Source organism: Haliotis rufescens, unplaced genomic scaffold (genome assembly GCF_023055435.1).
Source record: "Haliotis rufescens isolate VD_foot unplaced genomic scaffold, xgHalRufe1.0.p SCAF_21, whole genome shotgun sequence".
Lineage (NCBI taxonomy): Eukaryota > Metazoa > Mollusca > Gastropoda > Lepetellida > Haliotidae > Haliotis > Haliotis rufescens.
The window spans coordinates 1,154,765-1,182,535 of NW_025963902.1; the positions used below are offsets into that span (position 1 = coordinate 1,154,765).

Sequence of the window (27,771 nt, forward strand, 5' to 3'; positions counted from 1 at the left end):
ATAAGTGCAATAATGTTGGACGCGACGTTAAACCCCATTTCACCTCACCACATTGTACGGGCCAAACATTGAATCTACAAGGGAACGGCGGAAGTCAAACATAACACGGAAATAATGACACCAGGAGAGACCATAAAGATTAATTTATTAGCAATGAAATCGTCGCATGGCACAGACAGTTTTTGGACATATATAAAGCGAGATTAAAAAATACAAAATGATTCACGAACATGTTTTGTTGTACATACTTGTGTCCAAGGTAATTTTAGCGCCTTAAAGACCGGCGGTAATTGTTGTTAATTACCAGGTTATAGCAAGTCGCGTACCTCTTCTTCTAAACTACGGTAATCCCCTCGTTCTTGGTGCTGACTGTCTGGGATGGGCGAGAGGTACAATGTCAGCACTCGAGGACCTTGGACCTATTACCGTAGTTCCTCCAACAAGCACAAAGAGTGATCTTCGTTTAACAGCTTTTATTCCAACTTTGTGTTGCCGGTCAACCCACTCTAGTTGTCACTTAAATACGAGACTTCGGCCGCAAAGTTCCAGTCTCAGTCGAAATGCTGGTGCCTAAGCTTGGTTTCTGGTTCGAAAGATCGTGACAACAAGCCGACCGGCACCAGTCCAGATGTAGTCTCCCCAGCAGCTCCTAGCCGTTTTCTCGATTTGGGGCGTTTGCCCCTTTTTAAACCGGTACCTACGTCACAGCTCTACTCATTTTTCCATCTATCATTGGTCAACCACCTTTTCCCCCTACACTAGATCATTCTAACCCACTCTTATCTAATAACCAGCACCATATTCGGACTTGTTATGATGTTTCTCACCCTTTTGGAATTCGAACTATTCCCCCCCCCCCCCCCCGAATACCATATATCTCTCAGGTCCCTAACATCTCCGTTCCATTTATTATCTACTTCCCATCTGGTTAATCGTCTTTCATTAATGTATAACCCTCCACCTACTATACCCTCACCCCTGGTTATTCGTGTCCAAGTATGTTCCCCGTAGTCTTCAACTATCAGAGTTGCCCGTCTCCTATATATATATCAATGTGTTATGTTCATATCTTACTGGTTTCAACTCCTCTTCTTGACCTTTTTACACAATCACGTAGGTGTCTTAATGAATTGTTAATTACTTTAACTAGTTGTTAATTTCTGTACTTTTATGCCTATAATGCGCCCCCCCCCCGTTCTGGCGAAGAGGTGGGTACAATGTGTGAAGCCCATTTCTGGTGTCCCCCGCCGTGATATTGCTGGAATATTGCTAAAAGCGGCGTAAAACCATACTCACTCACTCACTCACTCTGGCGAAGAGTGTGTCCCCACACTCTAAGATGGTGCCAATTCTTGATATAATATCTGGTATACATTCCTTCTTAACTTTATGACTTATTGATTTAACTTCCCTTTTATTATCTAAATATGTATTGCTCTTTCATGCCTATAATACGACCCCCGTTCTGGCGAAGAGTGTCCTCACACTCTAAGATGGTGCCAATTCTTGTTATAATATCTGGTATACATTCCTTCTTCACTTTATGACTTATTGATTTAACTTCCCTTTTATTATCTAAATATGTATTGCTCTTTCATGCCTATAATACGACCCCCGTTCTGGCGAAGAGTGTCCTCACACTCTCAAGTCGTGGGGATCCAGGTTGGTTCACTTTTTGAATCTGGAATGCTTTGGTTGATAACCATCGTGACCATAGGCTGGTTGACCGTGGACAGATTCACAGAGTCATTGTTCAATATACATTATACATACAATTTCAATATATGTGGAACATTAATATCTCCACATCGGTTTAACAACAACGTTAACATGTTCAATGCCTAAACCGAAACGACTAATCAAGAAGGTGAGTGAGTGAGTATGGTTTTACGCCGCTTTTAGCAATATTCCAGCAATATCACGGCGGGGGTCACCAGAAATGGGCTTCACACATTGTACCCATGTCGGGAATCGAACCCGGGTCTTCGGCGTGACGAGCGAACGCTTTAACCACTAGGCTACCCGACCGCCCCATCAAGGAGGTAATTAATTTTATTGTAACATTGATATCATTCTCATAACGAGATGTTACATCACCACATCGACACATATGTTATGCTTAATGTAATTACAACTATAGATACTACTTCTATAATAACAGTAAATAAACACTTCTAATACAAATATATCAATTCACCTGTAACGAAACTCTTCTAGTTCAACTAAAATCAATTCATATGTAGTAACACTTCTTACTACAAATATTATCAATTCCTAAGTAACACGACACTTCCAATACAAATAAAAGCAAGTTACCTGTAACAAACACTTCTAGTACGAATATCACTTCGTATGTAATAACAACATTTCTACTATAATAATTTCTAAAACAATTAACGGAACAATATAAGTGGATTGTAACATCTTGATGGTCCCCCTCCAGTTACATGTAACTCCCCTTGAACGATTACTTTAGTCGCAATTAGACTATTTTGACTATCGTTTTGTCTTTTTTTTAATTTCTTTTTTTAAAATATATATTTGGGTTCCCGATTCGACCGGACTGATCGTTAACTATTTGAATTGAATGTGCGTCCCGGTCCACTGAAACTCGTCCCAAAAGGTCGAATTTTGGGGAGGGTAAAATAGGCGTATTTGCGCCGCTCTCGTCTCCATTAAACTGCATTGTAGCGGAAGTACGAGGCGTTTTGTCACGTCTATTACTGCCTTTGAGAGTTCCATTGGGGGGGTGGGGGGCAGTTGCGTGGTCGTACTCGCACCGACGTTGGCCTGAAGCAATTAATGAACGTCATGACGTCGAATCTATTTAGTGCCCCCGCGTCAGGGGTTACTGTACGGTAGGATATGCCGGACAGTTTCAAAAGGGCGACAGCTAACTCCGCATGCTGCACCCGACGGCACCATTTACAGAACGTAATTGGTGGGAAATTGGTTCCCGAATCCGCAAGCGGAAATCTTTCATCCGTACAAAGGTAGGCCCGATTGCCACGTCAGCATCAGGTACGCCTAGCTTGGTACTGTTTCATCTGGTAAGCTCTGGTGGTCGTGCAAAATACATACTTAGTGAATATTCATAGATATTGGAATGACGAATATTAATGATATTTGGCATTCAGTATTCTCGTCAACATATACTTATAATCCGTCAGCTATTCATATGTGAACACAATGCCTGTTCCTTCAAACTTTCGGTCTATGACGTCATCGAATCTTTCGTTTTTAGCAACTGTTATCCAGTTCTTCCAATCCCCGACTTCACCTGAAACAATAACACATGAATCCACAAGTACTTAAGTAAGTAATACAGGATTTACTTCCTAAGTAAGTAATAAAGGATTAACTTAATTAGTAAGTAATACAGGATTAAGTTCATTAGTAAGTAATGCTGGATTAAGTTCATTAGTAAGTAATAAAGGATTAAGTTCATTAGTAAGTAATACAGGATTTACTTCCTTAGTAAGTAATACAGGATAAACTTCCTAAGTAGGTAATACAGGATTAACTTCCTTAGTAAGTAATACAGGATTAACTTAATTAGTAAGTAATACAGGATTTACTTCCTGAGTAAGTAATACAGGATTTACTTCCTTAGTAAGTAATACAGGATTAACTTAATTATTAAGTAATGCAGGATTAACTTCCTGAGTAAGTAATTCAGGATTTACTTCCTTAGTAAGTAATACAGGATGAACTTCCTAAGTAAGTAATACAGGATTAACTTCCTGAGTAAGTAATACAGGATTAACTTCCTGAGTAAGTAATACAGGATTTAATTCCTGAGTAAGTAATACAGGATTAACTTCCTAAGTAAGTAATACAGGATTTAATTCCTGAATAAGTAATACAGGATTAACGTCATTAGTAAGTAATACAGGATTAACTTCCTAAGTAAGTAGTACAGGATGAACTCCCCGATTAAGTAATACAGGATTTACTTCCTTAGTAAGTAATACAGGATTAACTTCCTAAGTAAGTCATACAGGATTAACTTCCTGAGTAAGTAATACAGGATTAACTTCCTGAGTAAGTAATACAGGATTTAATTCCTTTGTAAGTAATACAGGATTAACTTCCTGAGTAAGTAATACAGGATTTAATTCCTGAATAAGTAATACAGGATTAACTTCCTTAGTAAGTAATACAGGATTAACTTCCTAAGTAAGTAATACAGGATTTACTTCCTTATTAAGTAATGCAGGATTAACTTCCTAAGTAAGTAATACAGGATTTAATTCCTTAGTAAGTAATACAGGATTAACTTCCTAAGTAGGTAATACAGGATTTAATTCCTAAATAAGTAATACAGGATTAACGTCATTAGTAAGTAATACAGGATTAACTTCCTAAATAAGTAATACAGGATTAACGTAATTAGTAAGTAATACAGGATTAAGTTCATTAGTAAGTAATACAGGATTAAGTTCATTAGTAAGTAATACAGGATTAAGTTCATTAGTAAGCAATACAGGATTTACTTCCTTAGTAAGTTATACAGGATAAACTTCCTAAGTAAGTAATACAGGATTAACTTCCTTAGTAAGTAATACAGGATTAACTTAATTAGTAAGTAACACAGGATTTACTTCCTTAGAAAGTAATACAGGATTAACGTCCTAAGTAAGTAATACAGGATTAACTTCCTGAGTAAGTAATACAGGATTAACTTCCTTAGTAAGTAATACAGGATTTAATTCCTGAGTAAGTAATACAGAATTAACTTCCTAAGTAAGTAATACAGGTTTTAATTCCTGAATAAGTAATACAGGATTAACGTCATTAGTAAGTAATACAGGATTAACTTCCTAAGTAAGTAATACAGGATAAACTTCCTCAGTTAGTAATACAGGATAAACTTCCAAAGTAAGTAATACAGGATAAACTTCCTAAGTAAGTAATACAGGATTAACTTAATTAGTAAGAAATACAGGATAAACTTCCTGAGTAAGTACATCAGGATTAACTTCCTTAGTAAGTAATACAGGATTTAATTCCTAAGTAAGTAATACAGGATAAACTTCCTAAGTAAGTACAACAGGATTAAGTTCCTTAGTAAGTAATACAGGATTAAGTTCCTTAGTAAGTAATACAGGATTAACTTCCTTAGTAAGTACAACAGGATTAACTTCCTTAGTATGTAATACAGGATTAACTTCCTAAGTAAGTAATGCAGGATTTACTTTCTAAGTGAGTAATACAGGATTAACTCCCTTAGTAAGTAATACAGGATTAACTTTTAGTAAGTAATACAGGATTAACTTCCTGAATAAGTAATACAGGATTAACGTCATTAGTAAGTAATACAGGATTAACTTCCTAAGTAAGTAACACAGGATTTACTTCCTTATTAAGTAATGCAGGATTAACTTCCTAAGTAAGTAATACAGGATTTAATTCCTTAGTAAGTAATACAGGATTAACTTCCTAAGTAAGTAATACAGGACTTAATTCCTGAATAAGTAACACAGGATTAACGTCATTAGTAAGTAATACAGGATTAACTTCCTCAGTAAGTAATACAGGATTAACTTAATTAGTAAGCAAAACAGGATTAACTTCCTTAGTATGTAATACAGGATTAACTTCCTAAGTAAGTAATGCAGGATTTACTTTCTAAGTGAGTAATACAGGATTTACTTCCTTAGTAAGTAATACAGGATAAACTTCCTAAGTAAGTAATACAGGATTAACTTCCTTAGTAAGTAATACAGGATTAACTTAATTAGTAAGTGATACAGGATTTACTTCCTTAGTAAGTAATACAGGATTTACTTCCTAAGTAAGTAATTCAGGATTAACTTCCTGAGTAAGAAATACAGGATTAACTTCCTTAGTAAGTAATACAGGATTAACTTAATTAGTAAGTAAAACAGGATTAAGTTCATTAGTAAGTAATACAGGATTAACTTAATTAGTAAGTAATACAGGATTAACTTAATTAGTAAGTAAAACAGGATTAAGTTCATCAGTAAGTGATACAGGATTAACTTAATTAGTAAGTAATACAGGATTAACTTAATTAGTAAGTAAAACAGGATTAAGTTCATTAGTAAGTAATACAGGATTAAGTTCATTAGTAAGTAATACAGGATTAAGTTCATTAGTAAGCAATACAGGATTTACTTCCTGAGTAAGTAATACAGGATAAACTTCCTAAGTAAGTAATACAGGATTAACTTCCTTAGTAAGTAATACAGGATTAACTTAATTAGTAAGTGATACAGGATTTACTTCCTTAGTAAGTAATGCAGGATTTACTTCCTAAGTAAGTAATTCAGGATTAACTTCCTGAGTAAGAAATACAGGATTAACTTCCTTAGTAAGTAATACAGGATTAACCTAATTAGTAAGTAATACAGGATTAACTTAATTAGTAAGTAATACAGGATTAACTTAATTAGTAAGTAATACAGGATTAACTTCCTTAGTAAGTAATACAGGATTAACTTCCTAAGTAAGTAATTCAGGATTAACTTCCTGAGTAAGTAATACAGGATTAACTTCCTTAGTAAGTAATACAGGATTAACTTCCTGAGTAAGTAATACAGGATTAACTTCCTGAGTAAGTAATACAGGATTAACTTCCTGAGTAAGTAATGCAGGATGAACTTCCTGAGTAAGTAATGCAGGATTAAGATCCTAAGTAAGTAATACAGGATTAACTTCCTTAGTAAGTAATACAGGATTAACTTCCTAAGTAAGTTATACAGGATTAAGTTCATAAGTAAGTAATACAGGATTAACTTCCTTAGTAAGTAATACAGGATTCACTTCCTTAGTAAGTAATACAGGATTAACTTCCTAAGTAAGTAATACAGGATTAACTTCCTGAGTAAGTAATACAGGATTAACTTCCTTAGTAAGTACAACAGGATTAACTTCCTTAGTAAGTAATACAGGATTAACTTCCTTAGTAAGTAATACAGGATAAGTGTAAGACCTGTGAAATCACCACAGTTTTGTAACAATTTCGTCTTACGGATAAGGGGTGGGCGAGTGTGCTTACTGCGCGAAATACTCCAGTCAAATATGACACAACATAAAAAGACAGTAATAATAGTGTAATAAAGTGTCAGAAAGTTACAGGGTGCAAGTCCTGGCCGCACAGTCTGGAAAACACCTAAAACAAAATGAGCAGGGCTATCTGGCGATGTTGGTGTCCAGGCAGTGCAGGCAGAAAGAGCTTATGAAATATATTTAAAAGAATCAACAACAATCCAACTGATATTCGGGATGTGATGATAATACTTATAGGAGAAAACGATACTGTTAAGGACTATGCAAACGCATTATTGATACAAAAAAGCATATGTGCATAAATAAATACACAACGACAATGATTGTTCACAGAAATGAGATTAACTAATAATCCCCCAATATAATCATCACATCCTTTCTACCATATAGGATACATATAAGATCCCACCTGACGTGAGGTGAAAGTCACTTTAACAGCGGCCAATGGAGATTTTGGAAACATACATTTAAACCCAAAATGAGGGAATATTTATCCCAGCGCATTTGGAATATGATGTGCATGTATATAAAACCGGTTTAAACACGCAATACTAATAACCACGACAGGACACCTGGCCTGTACTAGAAAGGTGGCTAAGAGGGGTGGGATATGACTGCCTGTCGGATGATCGTACCAGTCCATATGGGGCTAGCTGGAACAGTAGGTCAATACACCCCGTAGGTAAGCCACGTGAGGCTACACAGAATGAATGCCCAATTTAAGCAAATGTATTAAAAAGGAATGTAATAAATGGATATTACGTAATATATATTACTCAAATTGCAGGCAAATTGTTGGCCATATAATATAATACATTATATTATTATTGAATACAAGGTGACTTCACTATCACATCAAGTGGGAAAACGCAGTGAAATTACTTTATAACACCCATCCGACAATGTAGAAATACTACATATTTAATAGGACAGGCTTGGTATTTAATAAACTGGGTATTTTCATATTTAGAAGTTGGTAATGTTAAGCCTGTTGTCATCATGTAGGATTGCGTACCGCAAGACGCCAAGAGAACAAGAAAGTTACCATCTGCCGGAAATAGCCAAAGCTTGGAATGAACACTAATCTCGAATTGCCTGATAATTTATGCCATATATATTCACTGGTACGTGTTACTATTACTTCACAGACATTAGGATAGGATGACATTACTGTATAGTAGGCCAAACTGTGTGAAGGTAAACATGAAGCAGACGACGGAGCCATGCCTTGTTTACATTTTGTGATGGAACCGGAGGAGAGCCGGAGAGTGCCGAGGATAGCCGAAGATAATGTGTGCTGCCCAGCGCACAGGTCAAGAGTTGTCAGTGAGGGGTCAGCCACTAATTACTTCCAGATGGCACCAGGGTTTTTTAACTGAGCACATGGCTTGGGAAACAATGACCAGTGATAGCCACTTTTTAATTTAAAATAAACTTGCAACAGAGTTCTGTTGCTGTCAGCAACAAGTGCATTTATCAGACGAAAGAATTTGGAATAACTGTAACTTTGAATTAAGCAATGAGCTAGTTTTCAATTTTGACTGGGCGATCTAATTAGCAAAATTACTTCCAAACACAAAAGGTATGTTACTAAAGCTATTTTCAAACGAGAAAATAATGCAACAAATAAATGTCATTCATTATTGCCATTGAGTGCTACTTTGGACAGTCAAAGATGAGCGACGTTTGCCAGTTTGGCACAGCAAGAATGACTTGGACAATGGCCAAACACTTGTTTTGAATTTTGCTTGACTTTATGAAATTAAATGCAGCACAATCTTAGTCCTGTAAATGTTATAACTATGCACTGGACCATACCATAATTGCATACAATAGACCTAAAGTTGCCAGAAAGAGAAACTGGGTCTCTTACCTAAAACAAAATGAACAGGGCTATCTGGCGTTGTTGGTTTCCAGGCAGTGCAGGCAGAAAGAGTTTAGGGGTCCCACGGTGGCACTGGCCCTTGTCATGTGAACCAAATAGCCCCAGGCTATTGGCTAAGAGCTGTTGCTATGGGACCCATGAGAACAGTGCCGTGAACCCCAAAACCCTATTCTAAAATTAGTAAATTGGCAAGAAATTTAAGTAACTGGTGTAAGGAACCTGGGCAAAATATCCAACCTTTACACTAGTAATACAGGATAAACTTCCTAAGTAAGTAATACAGGATAAACTTCCTAAGTAAGTAATACAGGATTAACTTCATGAGTAAGTAATACAGGATTAACCTCCTAAGTAAGTAATACAGGATTAACTTCCTAAGTAAGTAATACAGGATTAACTTCCTCAGTAAGTAATACAGGATTAACTTCCTAAGTAAGTAATACAGGATTAACTTCCTAAGTAAGTAATACAGGATTAACTTCCTCAGTAAGTAATACAGGATTAACTTCCTAAGTAAGTAATACAGGATAAACTTCCTCAGTAAGTTATACAGGATTAACTTCCTAAGTAAGTTATACAGGATTAACTTCCTCAGTAAGTAATACAGGATTAACTTCCTAAGTAAGTAATACAGGATGAACTTCCTCAGTAAGTTATACAGGATTAACTTCCTAAGTAAGTAATACAGGATTAACTTCCTAAGTATGTAATACAGGATTAACTTCCTAAGTAAGTAATACAGGATTAACTTCCTAAGTAAAAAATACAGGATTAAGTTCATTAGTAAGTAATAGAGTATTAAGTTCATTAGCAAGTAATACGGGATTAACTTCCTTAGTAAATAATACAGGATTAACTTCATTAGTAAGTAATAGAGGATTAACTTCATTAGTAAGCAATACAGGATTAACTTCCTAAGTAAGCAATACATGACCAGGTCGTAAGTAAGTTATACACCAAGGACCTACTCTGACCCATGTGTGTCCTCTCAACAAGCAATATAATACTTGGGACCTATTCTGACCCATGTGTGTCCTCTCAACAAGTAATATAACAATTGGGACCGACTCTGACCCATGTGTGTTATCACAACAAGTAATATAATACTTGGGACCTACTCTGACCCATGTGTGTCCTCTCAACAAGCAATATAATACTTCGCGTCTACTCTAACCTGTCGTGTCCTCAAAACAATCAATAAAATACTTGGGACCTACTCTAACCCATGTGTGTCCTCACAACAATCAATATAATACTTGGGACCTACTCTAACCTGTCGTGTGTCCTCACAACAAGCAATATAATACTTGGGACCAACTCTAACCCGCGTGTGTCCTCACAACAAGCAATATAATACTTGGGGCCCACTCTAACCCGTCGAATCCTGACAACAATCAATATAATACTTGGGACCTACTCTAACCCGTGTTTGTCCTCAGATGAAGCAATTTAATACTTGGGACCTACTCTAACCTGTCGTGTCCTCACAACAATCAATATAATACTTGGGACCTACTCTAACCCGCGTGTGTCATCAAAACAAGCAATATAATACTTGGGACCTACTCTAACCCGTGTGTGTCCTCACAACAAGCAATTTAATACTTGGGGCCAACTCTAACCCGCGTGTGTCCTCACAACAAGCAATATAATACTTTGATCCAACTCTAACCTGTCGTGTCCTCACAACAAGCAATATAATACTTGGGACCAACTCTAACCCGCGTGTGTCACACAACAATCAATATGATACTTGGGACCAACTCTCACCCGCGTGTGTCTTCACAACAAGCAATATAACACTTGGGGCCTACTCTAACCCGTGTGGTCATGTGATTTACGATTCAAATGAAGAAGACAATGGCAAACCTAAGAATCATCTCACCTTTTCTGTACATTCCTTCGTGTCCTTCCTTCCAGACTTCTGACAGATTGCTATTTGGGAATTCCTCCTTCACGTCCGTGGCTGCAACCTTCAGCTTCTTAAAGCTGCACGCTTCCGCTATTTGCTCACAGAGTTCATCAGTGACTGACTCTCCTATGAACTCGGCAACCGTTTTGATGTTTTTAACAGGATCCTAAAAAGAAAACCATCAGGCGACATCACATGCCCCATATCAATAACTATATTACAGCAGATGGCGAGGACATGACGTCCCCTTGGAGCGACTTCACAGTACACAGGAATGAGCAGAGTGAAGTTTGAATTTTCAAGTGTTCAGACAAATCTTCTAACTGTATACTTAGCAGACCATGACCTCCTTTCGACACAGGTCTTAGATCAAAGAAATACAAACCTCTTTCAAGTTTTCATAAAACAAGGTTAGGAAAGGCAAGTCCGGGTTGTCCTGTTTCACTTGCTGCCAATCCTTCACGTAGTCTGCATAACCACCACCGGGAACTGAAACATTGGAAGTAATTAAATGAAACACCATAAACATATATTTATATGTAAGCATATGTCTACAGGAAGGCCAGCGCCTACTGAAGTAGCGATGAAACAGGGCAGAACTTTATGTATTTATTTAAGCAACAAATAGGTAAATCTTAATCCACATTCAGGGAGCAGCACATCGGAGCATTTAATATTAACCCACATTCACAGAGTGCGTCTCATTAGAGTGTTCACACTCAGCGCAGCAGGTCAGATCCTGTTATCCACACTTAGACAGCGCAGCAGGTCAGATCCTGTTACCCACACTTAGACAGCGCAGCAGGTCAGATCCTGTTACCCACACTTAGAAAGCGCAGCAGGTCAGATCCTGTTACCCACATTCAGACAGCGCAGCAGGTCAGAGACCATAACCCACATTCAGACGGCGCAGCAGGTCAGAGACCATAACCCACATTCAGACGGCGCAGCAGGTCAGAGAATATAACCCACATTCAGACGGCGCAGCAAGTCAGAGACCATAACCCACATTCAGACGGCGCAGCAGGTCAGAGACTATAACCAACATTCAGACGGCGCAGCAAGTCAGAGACCATAACCCACATTCAGACGGCGCAGCAAGTCAGAGACCATAACCCACATTCAGACGGCGCAGCAGGTCAGAGACCATAACCCACATTCAGACAGCGCAGCAGGTCAGAGACAATAGCCCACATTCAGACGGCGCAGCAGGTCAGAGACCATAGCCCACATTCAGACGGCGCAGCAGGCCAGAGACTATAACCCACATTCAGACGGCGCAGCAGGTCAGAGACCATAACCCACATTCAGACGGCGCAGCAGGTCAGAGACCATAGCCCACATTTAGACGGCGCAGCAGGTCAGAGACCATAGCCCACATTCAGACGGCGCAGCAGGTCAGAGACCATAACCCACATTCAGACGGCGCAGCAAGTCAGAGACTATAACCCACATTCAGACAGCGCAGCAGGTCAGAGACTATAACCCACATTCAGACGGCGCAGCAGGTCAGAGACCATAGCCCACATTCAGACGGCGCAGCAGGTCAGAGACCATAACCTACATTCAGACAGCGCAGCAGGTCAGAGACCATAGCCCACATTCAGACGGCGCAGCAGGTCAGAGACTATAACCCACATTCAGACGGCGCAGCAAGTCAGAGACCATAACCCACATTCAGACGGCGCAGCAGGTCAGAGACCATAACCCACATTCAGACGGCGCAGCAGGTCAGAGACCATAACCTACATTCAGACAGCGCAGCAGGTCAGAGACAATAGCCCACATTCAGACGGCGCAGCAGGTCAGAGACCATAACCCACATTCAGACGGCGCAGCAGGTCAGAGATCATAACCCACACTCAGACGGCGCAGCAGGTCAGAGACTATAACCCACATTCAGACGGCGCAGCAGGTCAGAGACCATAGCCAACATTCAGACGGCGCAGCAGGTCAGAGACTATAACCCACATTCAGACGGCGCAGCAGGTCAGAGACTATAACCCACATTCAGACAGCGCAGCAGGCCAGAGACTATAACCCACATTCAGACGGCGCAGCAGGTCAGAGACCATAACCCACATTCAGACGGCGCAGCAGGTCAGAGACTATAACCCACATTCAGACGGTGCAGCAGGTCAGAGACCATAGCCCACATTCAGACGGCGCAGCAGGTCAGAGACTATAACCCACATTCAGACGGCGCAGCAGGTCAGAGACTATAACCCACATTCAGACGGCGCAGCAGGTCAGAGACCATAGCCCACATTCAGACGGCGCAGCAGGTCAGAGACCATAACCCACATTCAGACAGCGCAGCAGGTCAGAGACCATAGCCCACATTCAGACGGCGCAGCAGGTCAGAGACTATAACCCACATTCAGACGGCGCAGCAAGTCAGAGACCATAACCCACATTCAGACGGCGCAGCAGGTCAGAGACCATAACCCACATTCAGACGGCGCAGCAGGTCAGAGACCATAACCTACATTCAGACAGCGCAGCAGGTCAGAGACAATAGCCCACATTCAGACGGCGCAGCAGGTCAGAGACCATAACCCACATTCAGACGGCGCAGCAGGTCAGAGATCATAACCCACACTCAGACGGCGCAGCAGGTCAGAGACCATAACCCACATTCAGACGGCGCAGCAGGTCAGAGACCATAGCCCACATTCAGACGGCGCAGGAGGTCAGAGACTATAACCCACATTCAGACGGCGCAGCAGGTCAGAGACTATAACCCACATTCAGACAGCGCAGCAGGCCAGAGACTATAACCCACATTCAGACGGCGCAGCAGGTCAGAGACCATAACCCACATTCAGACGGCGCAGCAGGTCAGAGACTATCACCCACATTCAGACGGCGCAGCAGGTCAGAGACCATAGCCCACATTCAGACGGCGCAGCAGGTCAGAGACTATAACCCACATTCAGACGGCGCAGCAGGTCAGAGACTATAACCCACATTCAGACAGCGCAGCAGGCCAGAGACTATAACCCACATTCAGACGGCGCAGCAGGTCAGAGACCATAACCCACATTCAGACAGCGCAGCAGGTCAGAGACAATAGCCCACATTCAGACGGCGCAGCAGGCCAGAGACTATAACCCACATTTAGACTGCGCAGCAGGTCAGAGACTATAACCCACATTCAGACGGCGCAGCAGGTCAGAGACCATAACCCACATTCAGACGGCGCAGCAGGTCAGAGACTATAACCCACATTCAGACGGCGCAGCAGGTCAGAGACCATAACCCACATTCAGACGGCGCAGCAGGTCAGAGACCATAACCCACATTCAGACGGCGCAGCAGGTCAGAGACCATAACCCACATTCAGACGGCGCAGCAGGTCAGAGACCATAGCCCACATTAAGATGGCACAGCAGGTCAGAGACCATAACCCACATTCAGACGGCGCAGCAGGTCAGAGACCATAGCCCACATTTAGACGGCGCAGCAGGTCAGAGACCATAACCCACATTCAGACGGCGCAGCAGGTCAGCAGCTCAGACGAAAACAGTCAAAGTGATTTGACATGTATACGTTAAATCAGTCATGCATGACAATATTACCGTATAACCCCTGATAACCTGGCCATACAACGGAAAGAAAAAGGCCTCTATGCTTCAGTGACTCCAGCGAAGAAAAATGCTTGCTTTGTTTTGAGTTAAAGCATTACAGTAAGTGATGGGCGAAAGGGATATAAAATGGTTCAGGGACTGGGAGACAGACTACACGGCGTTTGCCTTAACGTGGGAGGAAAGCCTGAAGACATTCATGTCCCAGACGTTTACCATCTTTGTCAAACTCACGAGCCAGGGCATAGTGCTGACACAGCTAGAAACGTAATTGGAACCGGGATTCGAATCCATGATAATAGGTTTCTTGCATGCCATGCCAATTGCGGAACCTTAAACGACTGGGCCACCGTGAACTGTATTTGGTTGAATAGCTGAAGAAACGTTAGTAAACGTATCATATTAATTGTTGATTTGAAATTAAATAAATATAAAAAACATTTCTGCCGTTGGATTATTATAAACATATACATGCATGGTAATAACCATATTACACTATCAGCCTTTGTTAAAATCATGAGGCTTGATATGACCATTGAACATTTCACTCACCTTTTCCTTCAAGAAACAGATCCAGAAATTCTGAATACGTCCCGTCATACATAAACACCTTTTGGAGTCCGCTGACATGATGATAGTGAGATACGCTGACATCTTTTGGATTTCGCATGATGAGGATGGTTTTAATCCTCTTCTCCACCAGTTTCTCCGGCAGATGACGGAAGTAAAGATGCGAGTTCAGAACCCGCGGAGAGGGAAGTTCATCAGCCCGCTCAAACTTCGGCATCCCCAACATGGCGATCTCCTTCGCCTTCTTGTTGTACTCAGAATTACCGGCCCTGAGCATGGTGACGATTTCCCACAACCAGTGGGTACCTGGAGGGATCGGAATAGACAGCATCATGTGTGTGAGATGTGAGAGTTGCTGGGTGCTTGGGTATTTAGCCCCATACTGAGCCACATGCTTACTGCGGCGTATAACAACATTCACTCACACTCTAGAAATCATATTATTCATTTTAAAATCATTTATTGAGTAAATCTTCTATCTCGAGTTCTTACCACATTTGGGATATGCCACTATCATGACGTCATCGTCCCTCAGCTCGAACTTCTGAACATTTCGGATTATTTCCATATGAGCTTCAGGGGTAGTGTGAATATGCAGGAGGACGCCGTCATGTTTGTAGAAGGACCACCCATGACCATTTTCATTCCGGTAGTCCAGAATCTCGGGAGTTCTGTGAAGAATGAATGAGTGAGGGATTTAGGGCAGGTCAGAGACCATAACCCACATTCAGACAGCGCAGTAGGTCAGAGACTATAACCCACATTCAGACAGCGCAGAAGATCAGAGGCTATAACCCACATTCAGACAGCGCGGCAGGTCAGAGGCTATACCCCAAATTCAGACTGCACAGCAGTTCAGAGTTAAAACCCACATTCAGACAGCGCAGCAGTTCAGAGAGTTGAAACCCACATTCAGACAGCGCAGCAGGTCAGAGGCTATACCTCACATTCAGACAGCGCAGCAGTTCAGAGAGTTAAAACCATGATTCAGATAGCGCATCAGATCAGAGGCTATAACCCACATTCAGACAGTGCAGCAGGTCAGAGCCCATAACCCACATTCAGACAGCGCAGCAGGTCAGAGGCCATATCCCACATTCAGACAGCGCAGCAGGTCAGAGAGTTAAAACCCACATTCAGACAGCGCAGCAGATCAGAGGCTATACCCCACATTTAGACAGCGCAGCAGGTAAAAGCCTATAACCCACATTCAGACAGTGAAGCAGGTCAGAGGCTATACCCCACATTCAGACAGCGCAGCAGATCAGAGACCATATCCCACATTCAGACAGCGCAGCAGGTCAGGGACCATAGCCCACATTCAGACGGCGCAGCAGGTCAGAGACCATAGCCCACATTCAGACGGCGCAGCAGGTCAGAGACTATACCCCACATTCAGACGGCGCAGCAGGTCAGAGGCTATACCCCACATTCAGACGGCGCAGCAGGTCAGAGACCATAACCCACATTCAGACGGCGCAGCAGGTCAGAGACCATAGCCCACATTCAGACAGCGCAGCAGGTCCGAGACCATAGCCCACATTCAGACGGCGCAGCAGGTCACAGACTATAACCCACATTCAGATGGCGCAGCAGGTCAGAGACCATAGCCCACATTCAGACAGCGCAGCAGGTCAGAGACCATAGCCCACATTCAGACGGCGCAGCAGGTCAGAGACCATAGCCCACATTCAGACGGCGCAGCAGGTCAGAGACCATAGCCCACATTCAGACGGCGCAGCAGGTCAGAGACCATAGCCCACATTCAGATGGCGCAGCAGGTCAGAGACCATAACCCACATTCAGACGGCGCAGCAGGTCAGAGACCATAGCCCACATTCAGACGGCGCAGCAGGTCAGAGACCATAGCCCACATTCAGATGGCGCAGCAGGTCAGAGACCATAGCCCACATTCAGACAGCGCAGCAGGTCAGAGACCATAGCCCACATTCAGATGGCGCAGCAGGTCAGAGACCATAGCCCACATTCAGACGGCGCAGCAGGTCAGAGACCAAAGCCCACATTCAGATGGCGCAGCAGGTCAGAGACCATAGCCCACATTCAGACGGCGGAGCAGGTCAGAGACCATAGCCCACATTCAGATGGCGCAGCAGGTCAGAGACCATAGCCCACATTTAGACGGCGCAGCAGGTCAGAGACCATAGCCCACATTCAGACGGCGAAGCAGGTCAGAGACCATAGCCCACATTTAGACGGCGCAGCATGTCAGAGACCATAGCCCACATTCAGACGGCGCAGCAGGTCAGAGACCATAACCCACATTCAGACGGCGCAGCAGGTCAGAGACCATAGCCCACATTCAGACGGCGCAGCAGGTCAGAGACCATAGCCCACATTCAGACGGCGCAGCAGGTCAGAGACCATAGCCCACATTCAGATGGCGCAGCAGGTCAGAGACCATAGCCCACATTTTGACGGCGCAGCAGGTCAGAGACCATAGCCCACATTTAGACGGCGCAGCAGGTCAGAGACCATAGCCCACATTCAGACGGCGCAGCAGGTCAGAGACCATAGCCCACATTTAGACGGCGCAGCAGGTCAGAGACCATAGCCCACATTCAGACGGCGCAGCAGGTCAGAGACCATAACCCACATTCAGACGGCGCAGCAGGTCAGAGACCATAGCCCACATTCAGACGGCGCAGCAGGTCAGAGACTATAACCCACATTCAGACGGCGCAGCAGGTCAGAGACCATAAGCCACATTCAGATGGCGCAGCAGGTCAGAGACCATAACCCACATTCAGACGGCGCAGCAGGTCAGAGACCATAGCCCACATTCAGACAGCGCAGCAGGTCAGAGGCTATACCTCACATTCAGACAGCGCAGCAGATCAGAGACCATATCCCACATTCAGACAGCGCAGCAGGTCAGAGACCATAGCCCACATTCAGACGGCGCAGCAGGTCAGAGACCATAGCCCACATTCAGACGGCGCAGCAGGTCAGAGACCATAGCCCACATTCAGACGGCGCAGCAGGTCAGAGACCATAACCCACATTCAGACGGCGCAGCAGGTCAGAGACCATAGCCCACATTCAGACGGCGCAGCAGGTCAGAGACTATAACCCACATTCAGACGGCGCAGCAGGTCAGAGACCATAAGCCACATTCAGATGGCGCAGCAGGTCAGAGACCATAGCCCACATTCAGACGGCGCAGCAGGTCAGAGACCATAGCCCACATTCAGACAGTGCAGCAGGTCAGAGACTATAACCCAGAATTCAGATGGCGCAGCAGGTCAGAGACCATACCCCACATTTAGACAGCGCAGCAGGTCAGAGAGTTAAAACCCACATTCAGACAGCGCAGCAGTTCAGAGAGTTAAAACCCACATTCAGACAGCGCAGCAGGTCAGTGGCTATACCTCACATTCAGACAGCGCAGCAGTTCAGAGAGTTAAAACCATGATTCAGATAGCGCATCAGATCAGAGGCTATAACCCACATTCAGACAGTGCAGCAGGTCAGAGCCTATAACCCACATTCAGACAGCGCAGCAGGTCAGAGGCCATATCCCACATTCAGACAGCGCAGCAGGTCAGAGAGTTAAAACCCACATTCAGACAGCGCAGCAGATCAGAGGCTATACCCCACATTCAGACAGCGCAGCAGGTCAGAGCCTATAACCCACATTCAGACAGTGCAGCAGGTCAGAGGCTATACCCCACATTCAGACAGCGCAGCAGATCAGAGACCATATCCCACATTCAGACAGCGCAACAGGTCAGAGGCTATACCCCACATTCAGACAGCGCAGCAGATCAGAGTAAAAAACCCACATTCAGACAGCGCAACAGGACAGAGGCTTTTCCCCTACATTCAGACATCATGCACACACACACACACACACACACACACACACACACACACACACACACACACACACACACACACACACACACACACACACACACACACACACACACACACACACACACACGAACACACACACATTTTTGTTATACAGCTGTGTGGCGGCAGTCTGTGAATAATCGTGTCTGGACCACACAATTCAGTGATATGAGCATCGATCCACGCAACTTGGATACGATGATCTGCATCAACCAAGTCAGCGAGCCTGACCACCCGATCCCGTTAGTCGCCTCTTACCACAAGCATATAGGTTGCTGAAGACCTATTCTAACCCGGATCTTCACGGGTCCGTCTTACAGTATTGAAAGAGTAGTTGAAATGGTTGTTTATTATGCCAGGTTGCTTCCCTTACTAATTATACCAGATTGCTTCCCCCTCCTAATTTTACCAGATTGCTTCCCCCACTTACTATGCCAGATTGCTTCCCCCAGTAATTATGCCAGATTGCTTCCCCCACTTATTATGCCAGATTGCTTCCCCCACTAATTATGCCAGATTGCTTCCCCCACTTACTATGCCAGATTGCTTCCCCCAGTAATTATGCCAGATAGCTTCCCCTACTTATTACACCAGATTGCTTCCCCCTCCTAATTTTACCAGATTGCTTCCCCCAGTAATTATGCCAGATTGCTTCCCCCAGTAATTATGACAGATTGCTTCCCCCAGTAATTATGCCAGATTGCTTCCCCTACTAATTACACCAGATTGCTTCCCCCTCCTAATTTTACCAGATTGCTTCCCCCACTTATTATGCCAGATTGCTTCCCCTACTAAATATGCCAGATTGCTTACCCCAGTAATTATGCTAGATTGCTTCCCCCACTAATTATGCCAGATTGCTTCCCCTACTAATTATGCCAGATTGCTTCCCCCACCTCGTCTGTTTCCGGTATAACCCATGACATTCGTGACTTATTCGTGACCAGCTCGTGTCTATCCGGGACACGTCGTGCCCCTCTCGAAGGTTTGCATATGGGCCTATGAACACGAGATCGAGTTCAAACAAGAAGGATAACTCTTACTGTACAGTGTAATATAGGCGTTACAGCAGTGCTTGCTTATTCCTGTTTTCAAAGTACTGAACCTCTATTACAAACCTTAAAATAAATATTACTCTTAATGCAAACATTTTTACATCAAGGGTTGTGGGTTAACTCTTGTTACAGCAGATCAGAGGCAAAACCCCACATTCAGGCAGCGCAGCAGGTCAAAGAGTTTAACCCCACATTCAGGCAGCGCAGCAGGTCAGAGTTTAAACCCACATTCAGACAGCGCAGCAGGTCAGAGTTTAAACCCACATTCAGACAGCGCAGCAGGTCAGAGTTTAAACCCACATTCAGACATCGCAGCAGGTCAGAGGCTATAGCCCACATTCAGACATCATGCACACACACACACACACACACACACACACACACACACACACACACATTCCCAAGCGTCTTACAGTTGTTGTCTGGACCACACAATTCAGGGATATGAGCATCGATCCACGCAACTTGGATACGATGATCTGCATCAACCAAGTCAGCGAGCCTGACCACCCGATCCCGTTGGTCGCCTCTTACCACAAGCATATAGGTTGCTGAAGACCTATTCTAACCCGGATCTTCACGGGTCCGTCTTACAGTATTGAAAGAGTAGTTGAAATGGTAATTTGTTTGAGGACGTACTTGGCAAGAAGGATTCAATCTGTGAGCCAGTGTCAATGTAACACTTATCCTGCTTTGCCTAGTTTCATCCAAGCGTACCTCAATCCCGTACGTTCCTTGCAAATGACGTATTAAGCCGAGAGGTTGGTTGGTTGGTTGGTTGGTTTGTTGTTTAGCGCCGCACTCAGCCATATTCCAGCTATACGACGGCGGCTTGTAAATAATCGAGTCTATACCAGACAATCCAGTGATTGATATCATGAGCATCGATCCACGCAATTGGGATACGATGACATGCATCAACCAAGCCAGCGAGCCTGACCACCCGATCCCGTTAGTCGCCTCTCACGATATCGTCGCGTATGGTGTCAACTAATTAAAAACACTGCAATAGCGATGGAGGATGAAGCCTATTTGAGGAGAATATTAAATTTTACTTACTGCTGACTTTCCATGTTAATCAGTACTTGTTATGATGGACGCTTGAAATGTCCTTCTCGCGTGACTTCGCTACTTGCCTAATCACGTTCCTACACAGTGTAGATTACCTACATATGAAAGTACATGTACTTTTATGTCACTTTGACCCATCGTTGGTCATACTGGTTCACGCTGACTGTTGCGTTAAGACAGTCACCCAGTTAACTGCGCTGGCGTTGGGGGTCCATACAGATAAAACGGCGACGCCAGTCAAGAGTTAGAGTCCCAGATATGTTTACAAAAGGTTTGATAGTTAAGCGTCTACGACCTGCGTTATTGAGCTTTCCTACATAATAAGACTGTTTCAGGTGCTGTGAACTGAAACAGAATTCAAAGCGGCGTCAAACCCAATCTCTCACACTATCAATAAGTATTCCAAGCTTGTTTAGGGGTACACTACACTTCTGTAAGGAAATCAATACTCGTTGCTTGTCAACCTCTTCAACTTGACGTCTGTGTCCAGTTTACTCTTAAAATCCTACAGTGTTAATTCTATGTTTATTAGGGGGCACGGGTGGCCCAGTCGTCTAAGACGCCGCGATTCGCTGTGCAGAGTTGTGTCCCTTCGGCACGCCAGAAACCTATGATTGTGGGTTCGAATCCCGGTTCGCCGCGATTTTGTGTTTAGGTTTGTCAGCACCATACCCGTGCTCGTGTGTTTCACCGAAGTAGTAAACGTCTGAGACCTGCATCACTTCGGCCTTTCCTTCCACATTAAGCTGGCACGCCGTGGTATAACTGGAATAATGTTCAAAGCGGCGTTAAATCCAACTCACTCACTATGTTTATTAACACACATATAACACAAGCCCTGGCGACTACACAGCAATGAAGGAAGCGCCCCAATCAATGTCACTGGTGAGACACAACCCTGTTTGTTTCGAGGGCTGCTGGCGTGGACTGGTACAGTCTTGGCTGAGTAGACAAGGAGACAGTAGACAGGTCTTTACACTGTTGTCACTACCCCTAGTGTGTCACCCTGTGCATTCCAAAAGACCCCACTCCTCCGATGGAACCACGAATACGACCAAATACCCGGAACACAGGTGTCAAAACGTGTTGTGCCACCCTGAGCAAATGACAGAGCTGAAATGTGCCTCTGTTTACCCAGCAGGAAATGGGTACCCGACATTTTAAGTGGGTGTAAAAACCCTCTAGCCCCCATGGGTTGTATACTCCCCTGGGAGTTGATAATGATAACTGGGACTGAAAGGGATCCACTGGTCGGGGAACAAATAAACCGCATTCGAGAAGATTATCCACTGGATAAGTGTGGTATATAAATGTATAACATAATAGGATAATATAAAAAATGTCTTGTGGGTAGCATGTCCAGGTCAACGCTGTGCGAAGAACTTTAACCTAGATGCACGGGAGGATATCTTACAGCTATATCTGTCAGCCCGACACGCTCACACCAAGGCTGGACAGTTTATGCAAGTCACAGATCTGAGAGACAAGGTTATTATAGAGATAACAACCACGTGGTGTATAACGAAAGTGTCTTTAATCTTACTATACCGCGGCAAAGGGTGTACACTTTTTTGCACCTTGAGTTGCGATTATTTGAATTTCTTGATATGATATCGGATATTAGTTACACCAAATTGCTTCCCCTCCTGATTTTACCTGATTGCTTCCCCTCCTAATTTTACCAGATTGCTTCCCCTACTAATTTTATCAGATTGCTTCCCCCACTAATTATGCCAGATTGCTTCCCCTACTAATTATGCCAGATTGCTTCCCCCACTAATTATGCCAGATTGCTTCCCCTACTAATTATGCCAGATTGCTTCCCCTACTAATTATGCCAGATTGCTTCCCCTACTAATTATACCAGATTGTTTCCCCCTCCTAATTTTACCAGATTGCTTCCCCCACTAATTATGCCAGATTGCTTCCCCTACTTATTATGCCAGATTGCTTCCCCAACTAATTATGCCAGATTCCTTCCCCCACTAATTATGCCAGAATGTTTCCCCCACTAATTATGCTAGATAGCTTCCCCTACTAATTATGCCAGATAGATCCCCCCCCGCCCGCACTAATTATGCCAGATTGCTTCACCGACTAATATGCCGGATTGCTTCCCCTACTAATTATACCAAATTGCTTCCCCCTCCTAATTTTACCAGATTGCTTCCCCCACTAATTATGCCAGATTGCTTCCCCCAGTAATTATGCCAGATTGCTTCCCCCACTAATTATGCCAGATTGCTTCCCCCACTAATTATGCCAGATTGCTTCCCCCACTAATTATGCCAGATTGCTTCCCCTACTAATTATGCCAGATTGCCTCCCTAAAGAGTTTAAACCCACATTCAGACAGTGCAGCAGGTCAGAGGCTATACCCCAGATTCAGACAGCGCAGCAGGTCAGAGTTAAAACCAACGTTTAGACATCATGCACACACACACACACACACACACACACACACACACACACACACACACACACACACACACACACACACACACACACACACACACACACACACACATTTTTGTTATACAGCTGTGTGGCGGCAGTCTGTGAATAATCGTGTCTGGACCACACAATTCAGTGATATGAGCATCGATCCACGCAACTTGGATACGATGATCTGCATCAACCAAGTCAGCGTGCCTGACCACCCGATCCCGTTAGTCGCCTCTTACCACAAGCATATAGGTTGCTGAAGACCTATTCTAACCCGGATCTTCACGGGTCCGTCTTACAGTATTGAAAGAGTAGTTGAAATGGTAATTTGTTTGAGGACGTACTTGGCAAGAAGGATTCAATCTGTGAGCCAGTGTCAATGTAACACTTATCTCGCTTTGCCTAGTTTCATCCAAGCGTACCTCAATCCCGTACGTGTTTAGCGCCGCACTCAGCCATATTCCAGCTATACGACGGCGGCTTGTAAATAATCGAGTCTGGACCAGACAATCCAGTGATTGATATCATTAGCATCGATCCACGCAATTGGGATTGATGACATGCATCAACCAAGTCAGCGAGCCTGACCACCCGATCCCGTTGGTCGCCTCTTACGACATCGTCGCGTATGGTGTCAACTAATTAAAAACACTGCAACAGCGACGAAGGATGAAGCTTATTTGAGGAGAATATTTACTTACTGCTGACTTTCCATGTTGATCAGTACTTGTTATGATGGACGCTTGAAATGTCCTTCTCTCGTGACTTCGGTACTTACCTAATCACGTTCCTACACAGTGTAGATTACCTACATATGAAAGTTCATGTACTTTTATGTCACTTTGACCCATCGTTGGTCATACTGGTTCACGCTGACTGTTGCGTTTAGACAGTCACCCAGTTAACTGCGCAGGCGTTGGGGGTCCATACAGATAAAACAGCGACGCGAGTCAAGAGTTCGAGTCCCAGATATGTTTACAAAAGGTTTGATAGTTAAGCGTCTACGACCTGCGTTATTGAGCTTTCCTACATACTAAGACTGTTTCAGGTGCTGTGAACTGAAACAGAATTCAAAGCGGCGTCAAACCCACTCTCTCACACTATCAATAAGTATTCCAAGCTTGTTTAGGGGTACACTACACATCTGTAAGGAAATCAATACTCGTTGCTTGTCAACCTCTTCAACTTGACGTCCGTGTCCAGTTAACTCTTAAAATCCTACAGTGTTAATTCTATTTTTATTAGGGGGCACGGGTGGCCCAGTCGTCTAAGGCGCCGCGATTCGCTGTGCAGAGTTGCGTCCCTTGGGCACGCCAGAAACCTATGATTGTGGGTTCGAATCCCGGTTCGCCGCGATTTTGTTTTTAGGTTTGTCGGCACCATACCCGTGCTCGTGTGTTTCACCGAAGTGGTAAACGTCTGAGACCTGCATCACTTCGGCCTTTCCTTCCACATTATGCTGACACGCCGTGGTATAACTGGAATAATGTTAAAAGTGGCGTTAAATCCAACTCACTCACTAATTTATTTACACACATATAACACAAGCCCTGGCGACTACACAGCAACGAAGGAAGCGCCCCAATCAATGTCACTGGTGAGACACAGCCCTGTTTGTTTCGAGGGCTGCTGGCGTGGACTGGTACAGTCTTGGCTGAGTAGACAAGCGGTCTGAATCAGCAATGTTTACAGGTCTTTACAGTGTTGTCACTACCCCTAGTGGCGAGGTAAAGGAACAAATCGAAGGGGTCTTGAATGGTTCTTGTTTATTCAAGTCTGAAGCAGTGAAGACCCAAGCATGATAAAATAAACTTCCTGTCCATACAGCGCCGAAAAAGGCGTATTTATCTGCTACATACATATATGAATGAACGCTAACTGTAATGAGTCATTATCAATAATGATTTACATCAGCTGTAACTTACAAATTTTCCCCTTTATCAGCAAAGAAACCGTCATTATGCCCACCACGCAAGTACGGTTATCGCGCTTACTCACAAAGAACCATAACTCTAATTGACTGTTCATTAATGACGTCGTGAATGTCAACATGCACGCAACACTGGTTCGAGTCGCACCCATGCAACGCAACATAAACATACTTTTCTTTTCTCTTTTCTTCACATGTTTTACATGCATAACATACATCAAAGTATTCAACACCTCTAACATAAGAAAGTACTTCCTTAAGTACATGAAATCAACACAGCATCAACCCAGAAGCCCATACAAAGTAAATACGTGTACATTAATGTTGTAAGTGCAACACCTAGTGTACAGTACATTCACTCCGTGCATTCCAAAAGACCCCACTCCTCCGATGGAACCACGAATACGTCCAAATACCCGGAATACAGGTGTCAAAACGTGTTGTGCCACCCTGAGCAAGTGACAAAGCTGAAATGTGCCTCTTTTTACCCAGAAGGAAATGGGTACCCGACATTTGGAGTGGGTGTAAAAACCCTCTAGCCCCCATGGGTTGTATACTCCCCTGGGAGTTGATAATGATAACTGGGTCTGAAAGGGATCCACTGGTCGGGAACAAATAAACCGCATTCGAGAAGATTATCCACTGGATAAGTGTGGTATATAAATGTAAAACATAATAGGATAATATAAAAAATGTCTTGTGGGTAGCATGTCCAGGTCAACGCTGTGCGAGGAACTTTAACCTAGATGCACGGGAGGATATCTTACAGCTATATCTGTCAGCCCGACACGCTCACACCAAGGCTGGACAGTTTATGCAAGTCACAGATCTGAGAGACAAGGTTATTATAGAGATAACAATCACGTGGTGTATAACGAAAGTGTCTTTAATCTTACTATACCGCGGCAAAGGGTGTACACTTTTTTGCACCTTGAGTTGCGGTTATTTAAATTTCTTGATATGATATCGGATATTAGTTATACCAAATTGCTTCCCCAACTAATTTTACCTGATTGCTTCCCCTCCTAATTTTACCAGATTGCTTCCCCTACTAATTATGCCAGATTGCTTCCCCTACTAATTTTACCAGATTGGTTCCCCCAGTAATTATGCCAGATTGCTTCCCCTACTAATTATGCCAGATTGCCTCCCCTACTAATTATGCCAGATAGCTCCCCCCCGCCACTAATTATGCCAGATTGCTTCCCCTACTAATTATACCAGATTGCTTACCTTCCTAATTTTACCAGATTGCTTCCCCCACTAATTATGCCAGATTGCTTCCCCCAGTAATTATGCCAGATTGCTTCCCCCAGTAATTATGCCAGATTGCTTCCCCCAGTAATTATGCCAGATTGCTTCCCCCACTAATTATGCCAGATTGCTTCTTCTACTAATTATGCCAGATTGTCTTCCTCAAGAGTTTAAACCCACATTCAAACAGCGCAGCAGGTCAGAGGCTATACCCCACATTCAGACAGCGCAGCAGGTCAGAGTTAAAACCCACGTTTAGACATCACGCACACACACACACACACACACACACACACACACACACACACACACACACACACACACACAAACACACACACACACACACACACACACACACATTTTTGTTATACAGCTGTGTGGCGGCAGTCTGTGAATAATCGTGTCTGGACCACACAATTCAGTGATTAATATCATGAGCATCGATCCACGCAACTTGGATACGATGATCTGCATCAACCAAGTCAGCGAGCCTGACCACCCGATCCCGTTAGTCGCCTCTTACCACAAGCATATAGGTTGCTGAAGACCTATTCTAACCCGGATCTTCACGGGTCCGTCTTACAGTATTGAAAGAGTAGTTGAAATGGTAATTTGTTTGAGGACGTACTTGGCAAGAAGGATTCAATCTGTGAGCCAGTGTCGATGTAACACTTATCTCGCTTTGCCTAGTTTCATCCAAGTGTACCTCAATCCCGTACGTTCCGTGCAACTGACGTATTAAGCCGAGAGGTCGGTTGGTTGGTTGGTTAGGTGGTTGTTGTTTAGCGCCGCACTCAGCCATATTCCAGCTATACGACGTCGGCTTGTAAATAATCGAGTCTGGACCAGACAATCCAGTGATTGATATCATGAGCATCGATCCACGCAATTGGGATTGATGACATGCACCAACCAAGTCAGCGAGCCTGACCACCCGATCCCGTTAGTCGCCTCTCACGACATCGTCGCGTATGGTGTCAACTAATTAAAAACACTGCAATAGCGAAGAAGGATGAAGCTTATTTGAGGAGAATATTTACTTACTGCTGACTTTCCATGTTAATCAGTACTTGTTATGATGGACGCTTGAAATGTCCTTCTCTCGTGACTTCGCTACTTACCTGATCACGTTCCTACACAGTGTAGATTAC

The 27,771-nt window shown here is 43.6% G+C and overlaps 1 protein-coding gene across 3 annotated transcripts; it reads right to left on the reverse strand.

Annotated features, from left to right (window-relative positions):
* Nucleotides 1-128: 128 nt before the first annotated feature.
* LOC124141652 (sulfotransferase 1C2-like) lies at nt 129-27,771 on the reverse strand. 3 transcript variants are annotated; one of them, XM_048401076.1, is made up of 6 exons: nt 27,665-27,771; nt 15,482-15,660; nt 14,972-15,295; nt 11,218-11,321; nt 10,806-10,998; nt 129-3,280 (listed from the first exon to the last, which is right to left on the reverse strand). In XM_048401076.1, the coding sequence occupies exons 1-6, from the start codon at nt 27,676-27,678 to the stop codon at nt 3,171-3,173; spliced, it is 924 nt and encodes a 307-aa protein (XP_048257033.1). In that variant the 5' UTR covers nt 27,679-27,771; the 3' UTR covers nt 129-3,170. The 3 variants fall into 3 exon arrangements, with proteins under 3 accessions (XP_048257033.1, XP_048257032.1, XP_048257031.1); XM_048401075.1 differs by lacking the exon at nt 27,665-27,771 and adding an exon at nt 24,138-24,244; XM_048401074.1 differs by lacking the exon at nt 27,665-27,771 and adding an exon at nt 20,980-21,133.

Bases quoted from the DNA above. Each gene is read 5' to 3' on its own strand.
- LOC124141652 (XM_048401076.1), bottom strand. The intron at 15,296-15,481 runs GTAAGAACTCGA...CGATCCCTCCAG, and splicing joins AGTGGCATATCCCAAATGTG to GTACCCACTGGTTGTGGGAA. The intron at 11,322-14,971 runs GTGAGTGAAATG...CCAATGTTTCAG, and splicing joins TCTGTTTCTTGAAGGAAAAG to TTCCCGGTGGTGGTTATGCA.